The sequence below is a fragment of the Oncorhynchus keta genome, chromosome 31 (genome assembly GCF_023373465.1).
Source record: "Oncorhynchus keta strain PuntledgeMale-10-30-2019 chromosome 31, Oket_V2, whole genome shotgun sequence".
NCBI classification, from domain to species: domain Eukaryota; kingdom Metazoa; phylum Chordata; class Actinopteri; order Salmoniformes; family Salmonidae; genus Oncorhynchus; species Oncorhynchus keta.
Genome location: NC_068451.1, coordinates 9,025,260 through 9,048,330, shown reverse-complemented (window position 1 = coordinate 9,048,330; position 23,071 = coordinate 9,025,260). Strand labels below are relative to the sequence as shown.

Genomic DNA, 23,071 nt, shown 5'->3' with positions numbered 1-23,071 from the left:
AGTTTTGGAACAAGGCTGTAATGTAACTAAATGTGGAAAAAGAAAAGTCAAGGGGTCTGAATACAAAACAGTGGCTGCGCCAGAGCAATGTAGCAAACAGAGCAGCTGCATCCCCACTTTCAAAATAGGGGTGTGAATGTATGTTTTTGCTTTTTTTTTACTAGAAACTATCATGATCCATTGGGTATTTTGATATTTTCAGTGATTAGTAACGTACACAATCTCCCCCGTCGTCTCAAGATGTATGGTTTTGCCCCCTTGAAAGTTTTGCCATTCAAATGCAAAATGGAAGGAATAGAGAAAAAAAACAAGAAATCGTTTGACCTCTACTTTTCCAAATCACGTCTTTGTCAGTCCTTCCCCATTGTGAAAAAAACAGAAACATTACAAAAGTAAAATTACACTTCCTTAAAAAAACTTTACAAAAACACCTTCAAAACTTGCTTCGTTGTGCAACTAGTAAATATTACTTTTTGAAAATGTACAACCACCAGGCACATACAGTACGAGCTGACACAGGACTGTAAAATCAAGCATTTACCAAATCTACTAAAAGAGGCATAGTAGTGTGGATTGAATTATGTTGATTTATGACTATATGCACATTTGCTTTAAAACTACACAACATTATAGTATTACTGCTTTGAATAAGGTACAAATTATAGTTTTACTTTATAATTGATCTAAATATAAAAGCGATGGGGATTGTAGTGTTGGTTGATCAGTATGAATTGATGGGTTTGGGTTGATTATGGTCTAGATACAGTACAGTATAGCTGGGTGATATGCAGTACAGAGGGACTTCCTGGATTGCAGCACCAGGTTAGAGGGAGGAGTAACAGACTGGGGACATGAAGTGACAGTTCACACCCATCAGAGACTCACACAGGGCTCACAGTCAATAGGAAGAGAGAGCACACAGAGAGAGGTAATGTGCTGATTCAGTCTTATTCTCTCCATGGATCAAAAGACCAGCTATTGAACCATTATATATTTTTTTCTTGTTACATTGAATGACTGTTAAAACTTAATTATGACTATGTAATGGTAATATTATTCATTTAGGGCATTACAACACATTCCTTCATAAGGCTTTAAATAGCATAGGAATAAATATTTATGAATGCAGTTAAATATATTTATGAGCAATTGTGAAGAAGGCATTCATATGAACCTTGTACATAAATGTTTCTTAGACATCCTTTCTGTCACGCCCTGGCCTTAGTATTCTGCGTTTTCTTTATTATTTTGGTTAGGCCAGGGTGTGACATGGGTGATTTATTGTGTTTCGTCTTGTCTAGGGGTTTATTCGATTTATGGGGTTGTGTTCAGTATAGTTGTCTAGGAGAGTCTATGGTTGCCTGGAGTGGTTCTCAATCAGAGGCAGGTGTTTATCGTTGTCTCTGATTGGGAACCATATTTAGGCAGCCATATTCTTTGGGGTATTTTGTGGGTGGTTGTCTCCTGTGTCAGTGTTTGTACCACACGGGACTGTTTCGGGTTTACACGGTTCTTGTTTTTGTTCATGTATAGTTTTTCTTATAAAAAAAAACATGTACTTCAACCACGTGGCATTTTGGTCCTCCACTCCTTCCCAGGAAGAATCTCGTTACAATCTCTAGGCATTACAGAAAAATACATATTAGTTGAATAAACGTGCTAAGAAGGTTGTTATGAATGCCACTGTAGCACTCATAAAGGTGTAATGAAATATTAATATCCGACGTGTATTGCTATATGTTGTTATTATCACAACACCATTTCATATTGTATTTCACACTTGTCTCCTGCTCCATATCAGTAGACACAGACAGAGATTGTGACCATTAGAGAAAGAGGAGAAAGAGGAGAGAGACCCCAGTGTTGTGGTTGATTCATCGAGGCAGTAGAGGCAGGATGTGGGTCCTCATCTGGGCAGTTCTACTTCTCTCTCTGACAGAGAGAACCACATGCCAAAGTAAGGTTCCTTTTATCACTACTATTGTTAATATACATATGACACACATCCCAACATCCCAACGATCAAGTGAAGTAGTATCAGTGCGTCTTGTATTACTCATGACTATATTAATTTCCCTCCGTCAGATGAGACCCCTCCAGCAACAATCAACATCACCTTCAGTCCAGCAGAGATAACACCACAGACTGGACTATGTGCTGTTATTCCATGTTCGTTCACTCACCCTGATGACTTCCTTGGTAGCATAGCAATGTGGCTTAAATGCCCTGATGAACGATGTTATATTAAATTCAACATGGACTCTATTTTCCACTCAAGAAATTCCTCTATAGCTCAGGAGGGTTATAGAAGGCGAGTAGCACTACTGGAGACAGACCTGACAAAGAAGAACTGCAGTATGATCATCAACGACATCACTAAGACTGATGACGGAGACTATAAATTTAGACTGTCCGGGACATTGAACAGTAGAGAAAGAATTAAATTTACATCCACAGAGAAAATTAAAATTGCAGTAAAAGGTACAGCATGACTATTACTGTTAGTTACAGTGACAAGAGTATTACTTTAGTGTAATTTATCATGTACACTGACTGTAACATAAGTACCTCCAATTTACAAAGCCCAAGATTTCCCCAAGTCTCCCATTTCAAAGTGTTTATTTTTCTAATCCGGTACTAGGATTTCATACTTTCTATGAGTATATGTTTCTGCTATTTTCTACATTGATACAAAATCCATGTTATAGCGTGACTTAAATGTAAAGATAAATTCCAATGAGCCGACATGTGCATTTACCATGAATACGGGAGCATTGCCTCTAAATGTAAATCACGCTATTGTGTGAATCTTCCATGATCCTGATTGAATTTAGGCCTCAGTCTGTGTTTCTATTACCTACCTACAGCTCTGACCCAGAAGCCCTCAGTGTTGACTCCTCCTCTGACAGAGGGAGAACCAGCGACCCTGACCTGCACCGCCCCGGGGATCTGCTCTGGAACTCCTCCTAACATCACATGGACATGGAGTGGGACAGGAGACAACATCACTGAGCTCAGAGACAACACCACTACACAAAGGAGAGAAGATCTCACCCGCTTCACAACAACCCACTTCTCAACTTTGACCTTTACCCCCTCAGCTAAGCATCACGGCACCAAGGTCACATGTCTGGTGACCTTCAATGGAAGCGTCACCACCAACAAGACACTGAAATTGAATGTGACACGTAAGTACTGTACATTATTTGACCGTGTGCTTCAGCAGAAATTAAGTGGGCAGAGTGAGAGAGAAGCTGCAAGTCACCCTAAAAGAATAAGAAGAAAAACACGGATGTAAAGATATTAAGATACTTTGTTAGAGAGCCACAGCTTCCCAGTCCCACCCAATATGAATGCAACATATAGAGATGTACAGTACATGCTTTGATTGAGAAAATATGCTTTTTTCTTCAGAGGATTCTTAGTATTCTGAGCCACTTCTAAAATCATACATGCTTTGTTCTCTTTATAGAGGAAGTATCTAAAGACATCTTGGCTCTGCTGTTGACCCCACCACTGATTACTGCAGTTGTGATTGGTGCAGCCTGCTCAGCCACCATCTGTTGTATCATCCTGTGTTTCACAGGGAAATATAAAAAGTACATGCATCCTATTACTGTCGAACAGATACTATTCACTGAGTATGTTGTTTTAAAAATCAATTGCAGATTGTCTAACATATCTATATTTACTATCAAGAACATCAGATTAATTGTCAAAAGTGCCAATGCCTTTCACCATATTGTAATGGAAGTGCTTGCTAACCCCTCCAAAATACAGTTATTGAGTAATTTAATTTGTAATATTTTCCTTAGACGCAAAGAGAGGACCCCAAAGACCTTAGACTCCAAAAGCCCTTTCACGAACCTGGAAATGGTGGCATGTGAAGACCAACAGGTGCAGTATCCGTTTTTTTTTTCTTTATTTAGCCTCACCAACATTCAGTTAGCATTGACATGCCAACAGGAGTTTACAAGACAACACGAACAGGTCTGGGACCACCAAGCTAACAAAAGACTCCTAACACAGTTATTTATGTAATGTTCTCCATAGAGAGATGCAGGACAGGCAGTGATGGGCGAACAGACACATATGCAGGTGGAGCTGAGGGAGGGAACTGAAAACGGAGGGCTCCAGACCAGTGGAGCTGCGGGACACTCTGCCCCAGGGGAAAAACCAAAAGAGGTGGACTACGCCAGTATCAACTACTCCCTACTGAAGAAGAAGACACCTGAGGAGGCAGAGAAGAAGACCACTACCACAGAGTCAGACTACGTCGAAATCAAACGAGAGAAGAAGAATGAGGGGGGAAAAGATGGTAGAGAGGGGAGTGGTGTGATGGAAGAGGTGGAAGGGGAGGAGATGATAGGGAAGGACGTGGAGAAAGAGAACAGTAAGCCAGTACGAGAGACAGATGAAGATACAGCGCTTTACTCCAACGTCAAGGCTATTTTTGGTGGAGAGTGACACAGCAATTTTGTCTAGAAACACGGGAGATAGCACTGTGTTTTCTCATATTCCAGACTGAATGTTTTGTGATGATACAGAGACTTTGTTTAACTCAATCTACTGTAGGTAATAGTTTTGGTACTTCTTTATTTTTCAGCCCTGTGTCAGCTGAAGCAAGTATTTCTGGGAGGGTTATACATATTTTTTAAGGAAGTTAATGTAATGTTAATTTTGTAATGATTCTGTCTTGTGTCACCATGGGGAAGGACTGACAAAGACATGGTTTGGAGAAGTAGAGGTTTTCTCCTCTGTCCTTTCATGTTTTGTCATTTTGATTTAACCCTAAGCCTATTTATTGAGGCACTACCTTACTTTTGATGATTGTGTATATTTATAAATGTATGAGGGAAAGGAAGTAACCCGCACACTGCTCTTGATAGTACCACTGATCTTTAATAAACTTTTGTGAGTTTTTTAAAATAGCACCCTTATGTAGACCTAGCCCTACCCACATCCGTTCCACGCATCGAATGGGGTTGGAGGCGAGGTGAAAAACAAATCACTGCTACCAAATATAACAATATGCATTTCATAAATATTCGAATAAAGTGTGTACATAAAACGTATTAAACACGTCTGTAAAACCACAATGAGGACATCAACCTACCAAGCAAGCTTTCATAAATCCTTGGGTACAGTGTAAGAAAACGTCAGAGTAATCTGAAATAGGGGCATAATTCATTTTCAAATGTACAACATCAAATACATAGGCATTTCAAATGTAAGAATTTAAGGAAATAGTGTATGGAGGGGTGAAAATCCAAAAACATTCTCTTTTGCTCAGAGTATTATTAATCTCACCTCCACTGTCTGATATCTTAACCTTCTCTATGCCACAAAATCTAAAGGTAGAAATGTAATGTTTAGGTCATTAGAATATACTGCGACTGGATAATCCCTGTCGTTTCTCCTGATTGAACTTTTATGTTCACTAATTCTCTGTTTGAGAGAACGATAGGGTTTTACCGACATAGCACAGCCCACATGGACATTTAATAATGTAGATAACATGAGTGGTGGCAACACAATCTCACACACATTCGCACATGATAGGAATTTGCGTCTCGCTAAAGGTCGTAGTACAAGGACTGAGGACACACAGGAACACGTACACACATAGTGATGTATTACATCATATATCTCAGGGTATATAAGCTGTGTTCTTCCTAATGGAGGTTGAACAATTTTTCTGCACTGAAGCTTGTTTTACGGTGCTGACCATTTAATTGCACAGGGTTGGAAAGGGATTTGTTTTACAGGAGGCAGTATAGGTTGTATAGGCAATATTGCACATACCTGTATTATTGAAGATAGCTTAATATCTTTTTGAGCAGGTATGGCAGTGAAGTGGTGTTCCTTTGGGTTTGTGTTGTTGGTAGTGTTCGCATGGTGTGCTGATGCACAGCCTAACTTGAGGCTTCCTTCGTACAACAACCCCCAACCCCAAATTACAACCTCCACGCCTAGACAGCCCCAATGGCCAGAGCCCCAGTGGCCACAGCTGCAGACTCCCCAGAGACCAGAGCCCCAGAGGCCACAGCTGCAGACTCCCCAGAGACCAGAGCCCCAGAGGCCACAGCTGCAGACTCACCAGAGACCAGAGCCCCAGAGGCCACAGCTGCAGACTCACCAGAGGTCAGAGCCACAGGGACCACAACTACAGACTCTCCAGAGGCCAGAGACCCAGAGGCCACAGCTGCAGACTCAGAGACCAGAGCCCCAGAGGCCACAGCTGCAGACTCACCAGAGGTCAGAGCCACAGGGACCACAACTACAGACTCTCCAGAGGCCAGAGACCCAGATGCCACAGCTGCAGACTCACCAGAGGTCAGAGCCACAGGGACCACAACTACAGACTCTCCAGAGACCAGAGCCCCAGAGGCCACAGCTGCAGACTCAGAGACCAGAGCCCCAGAGGCCACAGCTGCAGACTCAGCAGAGGCCAGAGCCCCAGGGACCACAACTACAGACTCTCCAGAGACCAGAGCCCCAGAGGCCACAGCAGCAGACTCCCCAGAGACCAGAGCCCCAGAGGCCACAGCAGCAGACATCCCAGAGACCAGAGCCCCAGTGGCCACAGCTGCAGACTCCTCAGAGGCCACAGCAGCAGACTCCTCAGAGGCCACAGCAGCAGACTCCCCATAGGCCAGAGTCCCAGTGGCCACAGCAGCAGACTCCTCAGAGGCCAGATCACCAGGGGCCACAGCTACAGACTCCCCAGAGGCATGAGCCCCAGTGGCCACAGCTACAGACTCCCCAGAGACCAGATCACCAGAGGCCACAGCAGCAGACTCCCCAGAGGCATGAGCCCCAGTGGCCACAGCTACAGACTCCCCAGAGACCAGATCACCAGAGGCCACAGCAGCAGACTCCCCAGAGACCAGTGATCCAGGGACCACAGCAGCAGACTCCTCAGAGGCCAGTGATCCAGGGGACACAGCAGCAGACTCCTCAGAGGCATGAGCCCCAGTGGCCACAGCTACAGACTCCCCAGAGACCAGATCACCAGAGGCCACAGCAACAGACTCCCCAGCGGCCAGAGTCCCAGTGGCCACAGCAGCAGACTCCTCAGAGGCCAGTGATCCAGGGGCCACAGCAGCAGACTCCTCAGAGGCCAGTGATCCAGGGGCCACAGCAGCAGACTCCCCAGCGGCCAGAGTCGCAGTGGCCACAGCAGCAGACTCCCCAGCGGCCAGAGTCCCAGTGGCCACAGCAGCAGACTCCTCAGAGGCCAGTGATCCAGGGGCCACAGCAGCAGACTCCTCAGAGGCCAGTGATCCAGGGGCCACAGCAGCAGACTCCCCAGCGGCCAGAGTCCCAGTGGCCACAGCAGCAGACTCCCCAGCGGCCAGAGTCCCAGTGGCCACAGCAGCAGACTCCCCAGCGGCCAGAGTCCCAGTGGCCACAGCAACAGACTCCTCAGAGGCCAGTGATCCAGGGGCCACAGCAGCAGACTCCCCAGCGGCCAGAGTCCCAGTGGCCACAGCAGCAGACTCCTCAGAGGCCAGTGATCCAGGGGCCACAGCAGCAGACTCCCCAGCGGCCAGAGTCCCAGTGGCCACAGCAACAGACTCCTCAGAGGCCAGTGATCCAGGGGCCACAGCAGCAGACTCCCCAGCGGCCAGAGTCCCAGTGGCCACAGCAACAGACTCCTCAGAGGCCAGTGATCCAGGGGCCACAGCAGCAGACTCCCCAGCGGCCAGAGTCCCAGTGGCCACAGCAGCAGACTCCCCAGCGGCCAGAGTCCCAGTGGCCACAGCAGCAGACTCCTCAGAGGCCAGTGATCCAGGGGCCACAGCAGCAGACTCCCCAGCGGCCAGAGTCCCAGTGGCCAGCAGTAACCCAAACTCCAGATCAGAGATGTCAAGTACCGGTTCGGGATATAGTGCAATGTGGAACCCCAGATATTACTCCATCTCAATGTCAGGCTATCTACTGCTGCTTCAATGGACAGCAGTGCTACTATGGGAAGGCAGGTGAGTGTCTGATATTGTTTCTGTCTTGTAATGCTCAGATGATATTGTAATGCTCAAAACATGTACTTTTTCCTCTCTTTCCCCAGTGACTGTGCAGTGTACCAGGGATGCTCAGTTTGTGGTGGTGGTGGCCAGGGATTCCACTTGGCCCAAAATAGACATTGATTCCATCAGTCTGTTGGGGGAAATGACCGCCCCTGCAGTCCTGTTGGCATCACGTCAGCCTTCGCCATATACCAGTTCCCTGTCACTGCCTGTGGCACCACTATAAAGGTGAGTAGAGATAATATGAATGTTATACACTGGCTCGGTATTAACTGTGGACTCTCCCCTGCAGGAGGAAAGTGGTTATGTGGTTTACGAGAACAGGATGGCATCTTCCTATAACGTGGGGGTGGGACCTCGAGGCTCTATCACCAGGGACAGCCATTTTGAGTGAGTCTTCTCTCTGTAAGATTGAATTGACTTGATTGATTCCCCAGAGGCGATTCAGAACGTCACGGGCGTGTCTTCGCCCATAAAGCAGTGATACAGTATGCTTGAAGACCCTATTGTATCACTGCTTGTTTCTCCCTATCTAGGCTGCTGTTCCAGTGTAAGTACTCTGCCACTGCAGTAGAGGCTCTGGTTACTGAGGTGAACACTATTCCTGCACCCGCTCCTGTTGCTGCTCCGGGACCCCTCAGTGTGGAACTGAGACTGGCCAAAGGAACATGCGACACCAAGGGGTGTAATGACGGTAACGTTCTGTGTCAATTTGTAATATTTGAACGCAATGAAGTGATTAAAAAAAAAAAAATTGTATTGACTTTTACAAACGTTTTTCCAATCCCGTCTGACTTCCAGAGTCGAGATCCTTCACATTGTATTACACTGAGGAAGACTACCCCATCACTAAAGTCTTGAGGCAGCCTGTGAACGTTGAGGTTCGCATCCTGGAGAGGAAGGATCCCAACCTGTTCCTGATGCTGGAGCACTGCTGGACCACCTCTGAGCCCAGCCCTGTCAGCATGCCCCAGTGGGATCTCATCATTGAAGAGTAACTACAGTACTATCCACCTCATTTCCATGCTTGCTGCTCCCTGATTATACGACATGCTCTTTTTACTAATACTGTATGTATTTTGAACAATATGTTTGAGATCTCTTCGTTATGTGACATCAAAGGTATCATGTACCACTATGTATTTTGAATTATAGATACACTGAGTGCACAACACATTAGGAACACCTTCCTAATTTTGATTTGCACCCCCTTTTGCCCTCAGAACAGCCTCGATTCGTCGGCAAGGTGTCGAAAGCGTTCAACATGGATGCTGGCCCATGTCGACTCCAATGCTTCCCATAGTTGAGTCAAGTGCTGAATGTCCTTTGGGTGGTGGAGCATTCTTGATACACAAGGGAAACTGTTGAGCGTGAAAAACCCAGCATCGTTGCAGTTCATGACAAACTAAAACCGGTGCACCTACTATATCCCGTTCCCTGGCACTTAAACATTTTGTTTTGTCCATTCACCCATGGAAGGGAACTATACACAATCCATGTCTCAGTTGTTTTAAGACTTAAAAATCCATCTTTGACATGTCCCGTCCCCTCCATCTCCACTGATTGAAGTGGATTTAACAGGTGACATCAATAAGGGATCATAGCTTTCACCTGGATTCACCTGGTACAGCTCAGCATTTAACACCATTGTACCATCGTCATTAAGCTCGAGACCCTGGGTCTCAACCCTGCCCTGTGCAACTGGGTTCTGACTTCCTGACGGGCCACCCCAGGTGGTGAGGGTAGGAAACAGCATCTTCACCCCGCTGATCCTCAACACTGAGGCCCCACAAGGGTGCGTGCTCAGCCCTCTCCTGTACTCCCTGTTCACCCATGACTGCGTGGCCATGCACGCCTCCAACTCAATCATCAAATTTGCAGACGAAACTACAGTGGTAGTCTTGATTACCAACAACGACGAGACGGCCTATAGGGAGGAGGTGAGGGCCCTCGGAGTGTGGTGTCAGGAAAAAACCTCACACTCAACGTCAACAAAACAAAGGAGATGATCGTGGACTTCAGGAAACAGCAGAGGGAGCACCCCCATCCACATCGACGGGACAGTAGCGGAGAAGGTGGGAAGTTCCTCAGCGTAAACTTCACAGACAAACTGAATTGGTCCACCCACACAGACAGCGTCGTGAAGAAGGCGCAGCAACGCCTCTTCAACCTCAGGAGGCTGAAGAAATTTGACTTGTCACCTAAAACACTCACAAACTTTTACAGATGCACAATCGAGAGCATTCCTGTCGGGCTGTATCACCGCCTGGTACGGCAACTGCTCTGCCCACAACCGCAAGGCTCTCCAGAGGGTAGTGAGGTCTGCACAACACATCACCGGGGGCAAACTACCTGCCCTCCATGACACCAACAATGTCACAGGAAGGCCAAAAAGTTCATCAAGGATAACAACCACCTGAGCCACTGTTTGTTCACCCCGCTATCATCCAGAAGGCGAGGTCAGTACAGGTGCATCAAATCTGGGACCGAGAGACTGAAAAACAGCTTCTATCTCAAGGCCATCAGACTGTTAAACAGCCATCACTAACACTGAGTGGCTGCTGCCAACATACTGACTCAAATCTCTGGCCACTTTAATAAATGAAATTATTAAAGGTATCACGAGTCACTTTAAATAATGCCACTTTAATAATGTTTACATACCCTACATTACTCATCTCATATGAATATACTGTATTTTATTCTATTTATTCTACTGCATCTTGCCTATGCCGCACGGCCATCACTCATTCATATATTTATATGTACATATTCTTATTCATCCCTTTACATTTGTGTGTATAAGGTAGTTGTTGTTAGATTACTTGTTAGATATTACTGCATTGTCGGAACTAGAAGCACAAGCATTTCCTTACACTGGCATTAACATCTGCTAACCATGTGCATGTGACCAATAACATTTGATTTGGGATAAGTCTATGTCATGGAAAGAGCGGTTGTTCCTCATGTTTTGTACACTAAATTGCTTTGGACAGGAAGGGTTGGATTTTGCAACATGAACTATCTATTACTCCTCTCTCTCTTTCCAGTTGTTCCTACCAGAATGATAATTACCTGACCACCATGGTCCCTGTGGAACGTTCCTCTGGCCTTCTGTACCCCAACCACTACAAACGCTTTACCCTCGAGATGTTCACCTTTGTGGATCACACCCTGTCTCCCCAGAAAGAGCGGGTAATTGGCTGGCTTTTTTACGATAGAAACTTCATTTGATATACTATTTACTTTTCACTAACTTCTTTTATTCTGTACTCTCTTTACAGATTTTCATCCACTGTAGTACATCTGTGTGCTACCCTACTCCAGGGGTCTCCTGTGAACCGAAATGCAACAGGCAAAGTAGGTAGTGGTTCTCCCGTTATAAAGGCCTTGCTTGGGCACCATGGCCCATATTTAAAGTGTCTCAAAGTAGGAGTGCTGATCTCCAATCAGATCCTCCCTGTCCATAATCTTAATCGTTATGATTTAACAGACAACTGATCCGAGATCAACACTTCTACTTTCAGATGTTATTGTGAACATGACCCAGGTTCTGTTCTTATCTGTTTCCGTGGTGTTTTTCAGGGAGAGATGTTGCTGCTGCTCAGAGGAAGACTATACAGACTGCTGTGGTCTCCAGTGGAGAAGTGGTCCTGGTTGACAAAAAGCCTGTCTCCCCTTCAGACCACTAATTCAACCAGCTACAGTTTGTAATGGGGTATGAAATAATGTACTCCGTAATTCCATACCGGGATTTTTCTTGACGATACTTTATTTGTTCTTGATTTGGAAGAAACATATCTCTTATAAACGTCCGTGTCCAGTTGCCGGCGGTACTCCAAAAAATCTGAGAATATTCAGAAAAATATTAAATCCACTTTTTGCACAGAGTGAGAGGTGGCCTCCCGATTTTAGCTGCCAGACATCTTGCATTTCCCAACATCTTTGCAGGAACTAGTCGTTTCTATGCGACGTGAGCCACGGCTGACAGCATGTCACACAGTGCGTCCAAAACAAAGATCTATACACGTGCAAGAGGCGTTTCTCAATCTATGCAAAACGTGGAAATAATATTTTTCTGAATATTCTCTCTTTTTTTTAGTTCCACTTGCAACTAGACACAGAAGTACTCCAGGCATTTCCTACATACACTGGAACCTTTCGAACAAATAATGAAGAAAGTATCACCAAGTAAAGGTTTGTTGGAAATATCCCGATTACAGCAAGACAGCAGCTCAGACACAAACTTTAACTCTATATGGTTATAATACAACATGGGCTCCTGATTTTGCTGCGTATTTATTGTTTCTAATAAACAGTTGTACCACAAAGTTGGCAATTCATAAAAATGATTTTTTAAACTTATTTGTGCATATTGAAGCCTACTCTCTCGACATAAAAATGTGGATATAGGATCTGTAAATCTGGTCAGGGTTGTTATGTGAAGGTATTGTCTAATTCTTGGAACACCTTGATAGCAGTGGTCAGGGTTGTTATGTGAAGGTATTGTCTAATTCTTGGAACACCTTGATAGCAGTGGTCAGGGTTGTTATGTGAAGGCATTGTCTAATTCTTGGGACACCTTGATAGCAGTGGTCAGGGTTGTTATGTGAAGGCATTGTCTAATTCTTGGGACACCTTGATAGCAGTGGTCAGGGTTGTTATGTGAAGGCATTGTCTAATTCTTGGAACACCTTGATAGCAGTGGTCAGGGTTGTTATGTGAAGGCATTGTCTAATTCTTGGGACACCTTGATAGCAGTGGTCAGGGTTGTTATGTGAAGGCATTGTCTGATTATTGGGACACCTTGATAGCAGTGGTCAGGGTTGTTATGTGAAGGCATTGTCTAATTCTTGGAACACCTTGATAGCAGTGGTCAGGGTTGTTATGTGAAGGCATTGTCTAATTCTTGGAACACCTTGATAGCAGTGGTCAGGGTTGTTATGTGAAGGCATTGTCTAATTCTTGGAACACCTTGATAGCAGTGGTCAGGGTTGTTATGTGAAGGCATTGTCTAATTCTTGGGACACCTTGATAGCAGTGGTCAGGGTTGTTATGTGAAGGCATTGTCTGATTATTGGGACACCTTGATAGCAGTGGTCAGGGTTGTTATGTGAAGGCATTGTCTAATTCTTGGAACACCTTGATAGCAGTGGTCAGGGTTGTTATGTGAAGGCATTGTCTAATTCTTGGAACACCTTGATAGCAGTGGTCAGGGTTGTTATGTGAAGGCATTGTCTAATTCTTGCAACACCTTGATAGCAGTGGTCAGGGTTGTTGTGTGAAGGTATTGTCTAATTCTTGGAACACCTTGATAGCAGTGGTCAGGGTTGTTATGTGAAGGCATTGTCTAATTCTTGGAACACCTTGATAGCAGTGGTCAGGGTTGCTATGTGAAGGCATTGTCTAATTCTTGGAACACCTTGATAGCAGTGGTCAGGGTTGTTATGTGAAGGCATTGTCTAATTCTTGGAACACCTTGATAGCAGTGGTCAGGGTTGTTATGTGAAGGCATTGTCTAATTCTTGGAACACCTTGATAGCAGTGGTCAGGGTTGTGTAGAACTATCATTCTGGGCCAAAATACAGAACAGATTTAGTAGTTTTAGTATATAAGGTCTGTAGGTCAACACTAAATTGCCTCAATGACCACGTTTATATGCGCACAGTATTTTGTGTAGTAGCGCATACCCCGCTTAAGGTCTTCTTCGGGAAAAGCTTTTTACATGCACATTTAACATCCTGCTCATGAGTATCCCTGTATCCTTGAATAAAAAGAATATTCCTCATTTGAGTTCATATGGGATAAATGGAATAGTAACGGAAATATGGACACTGGCTATAGGCCTATAACCTCTGACATGTTACTTAATATAATAATCTAGCTTAATATAATATTTACTCCTACAGAATTAGGCATTTCTCACAGTAAAATGACACAAATGTTAATTTTGCCTTGGGAACAGGAGTGGAGATTATTTTTTCCAGCATTTCTTGAGAAAAAATTGTGTGTAATGTGATATCTATTATGCAAGCAGACAGTATTTCAACCACATAAAATATGCACCCAAAACTAATGCATTCATTCTATCGATGTAAGTGGATATTCTGGTGAGCGCTACTTTATTTAGTGTTATAGAGCAACAAGTTATGACAGAAGAGAAGCAGCATGTATCCGGTGTTGGAAAAAGTACCCACTTGTCATACTGGAGTAAAAGTTTAGATACCTTAATAGAAAGTTACTCAAGTGAAAGTGAAAGTCACCCATTAAAATACTACTTGAGTAAAAGTATAAAAGTATTTGGTTCTAAACATAATTAAGTATCGAAAGTAAATGTAATTGCTAAAATATACTTTAGTATCAAAAGTAAAAGTATAAATCACTTCAAATTCGTTATATTAGGCAAAGCAGGCTGCACCATTTGATTGTTTTTAACATTTCCGGATAGCCAGGGGCACATTCCAAAACTCAGACATCATTTACACATTCTACGTTTGTGTTTAGTGAGTCTGCCAGATCAGAGGCAGTAGGGATGAAAGGGATATTCTCTATTTAGTGAGTCCACCAGATCAGTGGCAGTAGGGATGACCAGGGATGTTCTCTGTTTAGTGAGGCCACCAGATCAGAGGCAGTAGGGATGACCAGGGATGTTCTCTGTTTAGTGAGTCCTCCAGATCAGAGGCGGTAGGGATGACCAGGGATGTTCTCTGTTTAGTGAGTCCACCAGATCACATGCAGTAGGGATGACCAGGGATGTTCTCTGTTTAGTGAGTCCTCCAGATCAGAGTCAGTAGGGATGACCAGGGATGTTCTCTGTTTAGTGAGTCCTCCAGATCAGAGGCAGTAGGGATGACCAGGGATGTTCTCTGTTTAGTGAGTCCACCAGATCAGAGTCAGTAGGGATGACCAGGGATGTTCTCTGTTTAGTGAGTCCTCCAGATGAGAGGCAGTAGGGATGACCAGGGATGTTCTCTGTTTAGTGAGTCCTCCAGATCAGAGGCGGTAGGGATGACCAGGGATGTTCTCTGTTTAGTGAGTCCTCCAGATCAGAGGCGGTAGGGATGACCAGGGATGTTCTCTGTTTAGTGAGTCCTCCAGATCAGAGGCAGTAGGGATGACCAGAGATGTTCTCTGTTTAGTGAGTCCAGATCAGAGGCAGTAGGGATGACCAGGGATGTTCTCTGTTTAGTGAGTCCACCAGATCAGTGTCAGTAGGGATGACCAGGGATGTTCTCTGTTTAGTGAGTCCTCCAGATCAGAGGCAGTAGGGATGACCAGGGATGTTCTCTGTTTAGTGAGTCCTCCAGATCAGAGGCGGTAGGGATGACCAGGGATGTTCTCTGTTTAGTGAGTCCTCCAGATCAGAGGCGGTAGGGATGACCAGGGATGTTCTCTGTTTAGTGAGTCCTCCAGATCAGAGGCAGTAGGGATGACCAGGGATGTTCTCTGTTTAGTGAGTCCTCCAGATCAGAGGCGGTAGGGATGACCAGAGATGTTCTCTGTTTAGTGAGTCCACCAGATCAGAGGCAGTAGGGATGACCAGGGATGTTCTCTGTTTAGTGAGTCCAGATCAGAGGCAGTAGGGATGACCAGGGATGTTCTCTGTTTAGTGAGTCCACCAGATCAGAGGCAGTAGGGATGACCAGGGATGTTCTCTGTTTAGTGAGTCCTCCAGATCAGAGGCAGTAGGGATGACCAGGGATGTTCTCTGTTTAGTGAGTCCACCAGATCAGAGGCAGTAGGGATGACCACGTGTTCTTGTGCGTGACATTGTCACGTTCTGACCTTTATTTTCTGTGTTTTGTGTTTAGTTAGTATGGTCAGGGCGTGAGTTGGGTGGGTAGTCTATGTTTGTTTGTCTAGGTTTTGGGAATTTCTATGTTTCGGCCTAGTATGGTTCTCAATCAGAGGCAGGTGTCATTAGTTGTCTCTGATTGAGAATCATACTTAGGTGGCCTGGGTTTCACTGTGTGTTTGTGGGTGATTGTTTCCTGTCTCTGTGTATGCACCAGATAGGACTGTAATTTGAGTTTTCACGTTTTCTTGTTTTGTTAGTTTGTTCATGTGTACCTTAAAGCATTAAAGAAGTACCATGGAAAATTACCACGCCGCGTATTGGTCCTCTGATCCGTTTCGCCTCTCCTCTTCGGAAGAAGAGGAGGAAACTCGTTACAGAATCACCCACCACAATCGGACCAAGCGGCGTGGTAAAGGACAGCGACGACAGCAGCAGCAGCAACAACAACAGCGGCCAGCATCAGAGCTGAATTTGGACTACACAACTTGGGAGGAGATAGATAGGTGGGCGGTCGACCCAGGGAGAGTGCCGGAGCCCGCCTGGGATTCGATGGAGCAATGCAAGGAAGGTTACAGGAGAATGAGGTTGGCTGGGGAAAATCGCAGCCCCAAAGCAGAGCTGGAGGCAGCGAAAGCTGATCGGCGGCAATATGAGGAGCCAGCACGGCAGTGCGACAGGTACGAGAGGCAGCCCCAAATTTTTTTGGGGGCACACGAGGTGTGGTACTAAGCCAGGTAGCAGACCTGAGCTCACTCCTCGTGCTTATTATGAGCAGCGCATTACTGGTCAGGCACCGTGTTATGCGGTTGAGCGCACGGTGTCGCCAGTGCGTGTCCATAGCCCGGTGCGCTATAGGGCAGCCCCCGAGAGTGCCATGTGAGTGTGGGCATTGAGCCAGGGCGTATGGTGCCTGCTCAGCGGGTCTGGTCGCCGGTACGCAGTCTTGGTCCAGGTTATCCTGCGCCGGCTCTGCGTGCTGTGTCTCCGGGGCGCTGGGAGGGTGCAGTGCGTCCTCTGCCTGCGCTCCGCTCGTACCGGGCAACTGTGGGAGTGGAGCCTAGGGGAGAGGTGCGTGTAGTAAGCACTAGATCTCCCGTGCTTACCCACAGCCCGGTTCAACCTGTGCCTGCACTCTTGAGGGTCCGGGCTCGAGTAGTTGTCCAGCCTGGGGAAGTGGTGCCAAGGTTGCGCACCAGAGCTCCAGTGCTCCCCACAGCCCGGTCTTTCAGGCTCCTCCTAACACCAAGCCTCCTGAAAGTCTCCCCAGCCTGGTAGTTCCTGTGGCAGCCCCACGCACCAGGCTGTCTCTCAGTCTCCTCCCTGCAGGTGTTCCCGCCTGTCCGGCGCCGCTGTCGGAGCGTTCCGCCTGTCCGGCGCCGCTGCCGGAGCCTCCCGCCTGTCCGGCGCCGCTGCCGGAGCCTCCCGCCTGTCCGGAGCCTCCCGCCTGTCCGGCGCCGCTGCCGGAGCCTCCCGCCTGTCCGGCGCCACTGCCGGAGCCTCCCGCCTGTCCGGCGCCGCTGCCTGAGCGTCCCTCCTGTCCGGCGCCGCTGCTGGAGCATCCCGCCTGTCCGGCGCCGCTGCCTCCTGTAGCAGCTCCACGCACCAGGCTGTCTCTCTGTCTCCTCTCTGCAGGTGCTCCCGCCTGTCCGGCGCCGCTGCCGGAGCGCCCCGCCCATCCGGCGCCGCTGCCGGAGCGTCCCGCCTGTCTGGCGCCGCTGCCGGAGCGTCCCGCCTGTCCGGCGCCGCTGCCGGAGCGTCCCGCTTGTCCGGCGCCGTTGCCGGAGCGTCCCGCCTGTCCTGCGCCGCTGCCGGAGCGTCCCCGCCTGTCCTGCGCCGTTGCCGGAGCGTCCCGCCTGTCCGGCGCCGCTGCCGGAGCCTCCCGCCTGTCCGGCGCCACTGCCGGAGCCTCCCGCCTGTCCGGCGCCGCTGCCGGAGCGTCCCGCCTGTCCGGCGCCGCTGCCGGAGCCCCTCAGCCCAGAGGCGCCAGAGCCCCTCAGCCCAGAGGCGCCAGAGCCCCTCAGCCCAGAGGCGCCAGAGCATTCAATTCGTGCATTTGTGTACATAATGCATTTCAGCAAATTTTGTGCGTGTTTGTGTTGCTTAATTCGTTAGAAAAAACACGAATTTATGTGCTACTTATTTCATTCGAAAAGACTAATTTAACCACTAGGCTCCACACAAGCCTTTGCAACAACCATTGACACGATAGCCTATATTTAATTGTTGTTCTTCTTTATGGCTAATTCGTATACAAAAATGAATATACAAAAATGTTGTCTTTATTTAATCCTGTTTTAAAATGTATAGTTGTATGCCTATATGTACTGTTTTAGACTTGCTGAACATAATTTGTGAGAAAATATTATGTGCGACTTAATTCGTGGGGGGAAAATGGTTTTATTAATGCCAATGCTGTTTTCTATGCTTGATTTCGTTTAATACTTTGGGATACTGGTGCACTTGTAATCAGAAAGGGCATTTTTTCGTATAGGCAACAGTACACGATTTTCGTCATTACGCATTACATATTTCGTGGAGCCTAAATTACATAATAACTTTCATAAATGTCATAATGCATGTATTACATGTTAAACAAGTTAATGTCAAATAATTAATTATGTTGGCTTACACTTATGGCACTTCGAAAGGCCTTTCCATTATGATTATTACGGTCATGCCAATCATGTTATAAACTTAGGCTACTGTAACGCGTTCAAACAGTCAGAATGTCCGTTTCCTAGTACAGACGAGCACTTAAACGCTGTATTATGCTGGCTTCACATTTTCGTGTGAAATGGGAAAATGGAAAGTTGTAACTCCGACATGATTGTGTTCAAGTGCTTTTTAATTCGGAACAATGTTTAAACCAATAAGATTGGCAACATAATTTTCTCATTTCCCACTTGTTATTCCTATTTGGGGGGTCATTCAAGTGAAACATCCCAGTAGGAACTAGGACTTTCCGAGAACCCCGATAGCATTTGAACGAGGCATTAGTATGTGTAATAGACAACAGTAGGGTCTGGGTCTCAGGGTGTCCAGCCCTCATACCCAGTCACGACCATCGCGGAGCGAGTGTCAATAGCCTACTGTGTGTCCGTAAAGTCAACTAGTATAATTATTGTTTGTGAAGTAAGTATGGTGATTATTATTAAGGTTCTAGTCGTAAATAAAGTAAGAATGAAATTAATGCACAAAATAAAATATAACATTGGCAAATGTTTGGTTGCTTTAACATATCTACACAATTCTATTTTCAAGAAGCGGTACCAATGTTTAGCCTACATCCAATGTTTAGGCTACTGTCTTCAGATGTCTTATTCGACAAGTAGTGGTTCTGAAATGTTTATTGCTTGCCTACATTTGACTTCATCCTCTATGTTTAATATAACACACACACACATGAATTATTAATTTCGGGTATCCTACCCTGATGTGAAGTTTGTTCGATGGAAAGTATTTGACAAAATGCGGGAAATTAGAAGGGGGGAGGGGGGCTCTTGCCTGTCGAAATCCCTTCTATTTTGGGACTGGAAGGCCTGGCACACGTCAGAATCATTTTGGCAGCTCATGTTGACCTGTAGTGTGTGCTGCAGAAAGTATTTGACAAGAGCCACAACATTAAGGAAATTAGAAATCTACACACCTGATTAAACTAGTTTGAGTGGTTCATTACTTTAATCCACGTGTCAAACCCCTACAATGGGAGGTCCGAGTGTCTGCAGGTTTTTGCTCCAACCTTGATTGATAAATCAAGGTCACGAATTACTAAGGAACTCCGCTCACCTGGTTAGGTTGTGGAGGTGTTAATTGAAATGAAAAACCAAAAACCCGCAGACACTCGGTCCTCTGTGGAATGAGTTTGACACCCCTGCCAAATAGAGCTAAACTCAGCAATAAAAATAAATGTCCTCTCACTGTCAACTGCGTTCATTTTCAGCAAACTTAACATGTGTAAATATTTGTATGAACATAACAAGATTCAACAACTGAGACATAAACTGAAGTTCCACAAACATGTGACCAACAGAAATTGAATAATGTGTCCCTGAACAAAGGGGGGGGGGTCAAAATCAAAAGTAACAGTCAGTATCTGGTGTGGCCACCAGCTGCATTAAGTACTGCAATGCATCTCCTCCTCAGGGACTGCACCAGATTTGCCAGTTCTTGCTGTGAGATGTTACCCCACTCTTCCACCAAAGCACCTGCAAGTTCCCGGACATTACTGGGGGGAATGGCCCTAGCCCCACTCCCTGATCCAACAGGTCCCAGACGTGCTCAATGGGATTGAGATCTGGGCTCTTCTCTGGCCATGGCAGAACACTGACATTCTTGTCTTGCATGAAATCACGCACAGAACAAGCAGTATGGCTGGTGGCATTGTCATGCTGGAGGGTCATGTCAGGATGAGCCTGCAGGAAGGGTACCACATGAGGGAGGAGGATGTCCTCCCTGTAACGCACTGCAATGACAACAAGCTCAGTCCGATGATGCTGTGACACACAGTCCCAGACCATGACGGACCTTCCACCTCCAAATCGATCCCGCTCCAGAGTACAGGCCTTGGTCTCGCTCTCTCTCTTTCTCTCTCCCCCTCTCTCTCTCCCTCTCTCCATCCATCCTCTGGCTGCATTTTAAGTGGAGACCTTTTCTCTTTTAATTCAGCTTTCTTCCCATTTCTTGTGTTTTCAAAAACCAAACCAGGTTGTAGTTTAAACATGCCAACCAACTGGAGGAAATTATTCACATTTTTTAACTTAAAATAAGTAACCAAATCCCACTGGCCCAGGTACTGTATAATCTGTCAACTAATAACACTCACTATGCACCTGAGGCTATGGCAGGTAACCTATATCTAGGTTACAATAGTAGTCAACAGATAGTATGACACATTTTTACATTACAGTGTGACGTGTCGTCGAAAGAAGGAGAAGAGGACAAAAATGCAGTGTGGTACGTATTCATAATAATTTGAATGAAGATTAATACTGAACAAACACAACAAACCGACAAACGAATAGTTCTGTAAGGTGCAACAAAAACACTAAACAGAAAATAACTAAAGCCTCAAGCTTAGTTTTCGTACCAGGCAAGGTCCATTATCTGATCTGACCCATATGACTCAGTCATTGAAACCCATGTCACCTTCAAACACACACACAGCACTTCTTTAATGGGGTTGAGAAGGGTCAGGGCTTGACGTTTAATGTGAACTCAACGTCATCTCCTTAGTTGGCCAAACTCTCTTTATGAATTGCTATTTGTATCTCACAATTCAAGCCCCATGCCAGAGTGGATCTCCCCTGGTGCATTCCATCAGTCAAAGTTATGTGTATAGGGCTATTCTTTCTGACACTTTCGTATCCACCTTTCATGCAGAATGGCTCCTGGCTCCAGCTGTAAGCTGTGTCCTAGTTGTAACACATCAATAGGAGTCGCATCAAAGAAGTGCCTGTTCTGTGGTGTAACAATAAAGCTAAAGGTCAAGTTAGATGCCCAAAAAATGAAGGCAACTGATGAATGGACAAATAAGACAATGAAGACTTGGAAGATATGCAACCTTGGTTAATGCAGCAAACAAGCTGGTAAGCTTTATTATGTTTTCCTCTAAAAATATTTCTGCATTTCTAGCTTAGGGAAATGATTGGCCCTATGCACTTATTTGTTATTGTCTCATTGTGTCATTTACACATATTCTAAGTCAGAACCGTCCAGAGTAGTGATGCTAGTCGGTTGGGCGGGTGGGTGCGGGCAACGATCGGTTGAAAAGCATGCACTTAGTTTTACTAGCATTTAAGAGCAGTTGGAGGCCACAGAAGGAGTGTTGTATGGCATTGAAGCTCGTTTGGAGGTTTGTTAAACCTGATGAGGTTCGGCGTTCCCATTTGGGAACCCCCCCCACGTTCAGCTGGAAGGTGGCGCATGGAACGCAAAAATATGCCTAAAAATATTTAACCTCCACACATTAACAAGTTCAATGGCTCAAATGAAAGATAAACACCTTGTTTATCTACCCAGCAAGTCAGATTTCTAAAATGTTTTACGGCGAAAACATAGCACATATTTATGTCAAACCACCACCGAAGACACAGCTAATTTGCATAGTTGAAAAAAATATGCAATCAACAAACGCAGGATTAAAAGAAAAATAATTTCACTAACCTTTTCAAATCTTTATCAGATGACAGTAATATAACATGTTACACAGTACATTTATGTTTTTTTCAATAATATGCTATATATATCCATAAATCTCTGTTTACAATGATGCATCGTTCAAAAAATGCTACTCAAATGTCCTGAGAAATGACGATAGCTCCGGCAGATAACGTCAGCTAACAAGGAATATACATCATAAACTTTGACTAAATATGCATGTTCTACATATATATAGGAAGATATACTTCTTCTGAATGCAATCGCTGTGTTACATTTATTTTTAACGTTACAGGTTTCGTTCACTAGGCTATACTATGAGTCGGCGCTCAAAAAGTAGCATTATGGCTCCTCTATCTTGGAGTCCACAGAAACCCAAATTTACCACATAAATATTCCCTTACCTTTGCTGTTCTTCCATCAGAAGACCTGGAAGGAATTATACTTACCAAAAACAGCGTTTAGTTTTGCAGTCTGTCTTTCGGTTCTCAAACACGACACATTTCAGTTGAAATGCAGCCAAAAGTCAAGTGGATGCGCACCAAAACGTCGAAATTACATATTATATGTCGACTAAACTTGTCAAACTAAGTTCATAATCAAGATTTAACATGTTATAAAGGTGTACAGCAATTGTGAGGACGAACAGAAACACAGGCACCGTTTAATCGATCTTGGAAAAAAGACAGGACCCGAGCAGAGCGCGCATAAAAGTAACCTGTTTTTTTGCGTGACCGAAAGGTTTCGGCCCGCCAAAACTCTCGTGAGCGCGCGATTCTCACAATGAGAAGCCCCATTGGAAGCAGACATCGCGCTGAAGACAAAGAGACTGTTCCCAGACCTGTAGGTGCTTGGGAAGGGTGGGGGGGATGACGTCAAAGTTGGGCCAACTTTTATGATGACAAGAGAGAGTTTGGGAGAATGACTGCCCTGTGAGTTCTGCTTTACATACAGACATAATTTAAACGGTTTTAGAAGCTTTAGAGTGTTTTCTATTCAATAATATTTTTTATTTGCATATATTAGCAACTTTTGACAAAAAAAATGTCTGTTTAATATGGGCACGCAATTCCTCCAAAGGGGGCAG

The 23,071-nt window shown here is 45.4% G+C and overlaps 1 protein-coding gene and 1 pseudogene across 2 annotated transcripts; both read left to right on the top strand.

Annotated features, from left to right (window-relative positions):
• Positions 1-883: 883 nt before the first annotated feature.
• LOC118364333 (myeloid cell surface antigen CD33-like) lies at positions 884-5,538 on the top strand. Of its 2 annotated transcripts, none has more exons than XM_035745794.2 (7): positions 884-928; positions 1,805-1,957; positions 2,086-2,481; positions 2,868-3,188; positions 3,473-3,641; positions 3,816-3,897; positions 4,054-5,538. In XM_035745794.2, the coding sequence occupies exons 2-7, from the start codon at positions 1,897-1,899 to the stop codon at positions 4,465-4,467; spliced, it is 1,443 nt and encodes a 480-aa protein (XP_035601687.1). In that variant the 5' UTR covers positions 884-928; positions 1,805-1,896; the 3' UTR covers positions 4,468-5,538. The 2 variants fall into 2 exon arrangements, with proteins under 2 accessions (XP_035601687.1, XP_035601686.1); XM_035745793.2 differs by having other exon boundaries at positions 887-928; positions 1,802-1,957.
• Positions 5,539-5,792: 254 nt separating this feature from the next.
• On the top strand, positions 5,793-11,963 carry LOC118395140 (zona pellucida sperm-binding protein 4-like; annotated as a pseudogene).
• Positions 11,964-23,071: the final 11,108 nt, after the last annotated feature.

Bases quoted from the DNA above. Each gene is read 5' to 3' on its own strand.
- LOC118364333 (XM_035745794.2), top strand. From the start codon at position 1,897: ATGTGGGTCCTCATCTGGGCAGTTCTACTTCTCTCTCTGACAGAGAGA. The intron at 1,958-2,085 runs GTAAGGTTCCTT...TCCCTCCGTCAG, and splicing joins AGAGAGAACCACATGCCAAA to ATGAGACCCCTCCAGCAACA. The intron at 3,642-3,815 runs GTATGTTGTTTT...TATTTTCCTTAG, and splicing joins GAACAGATACTATTCACTGA to ACGCAAAGAGAGGACCCCAA.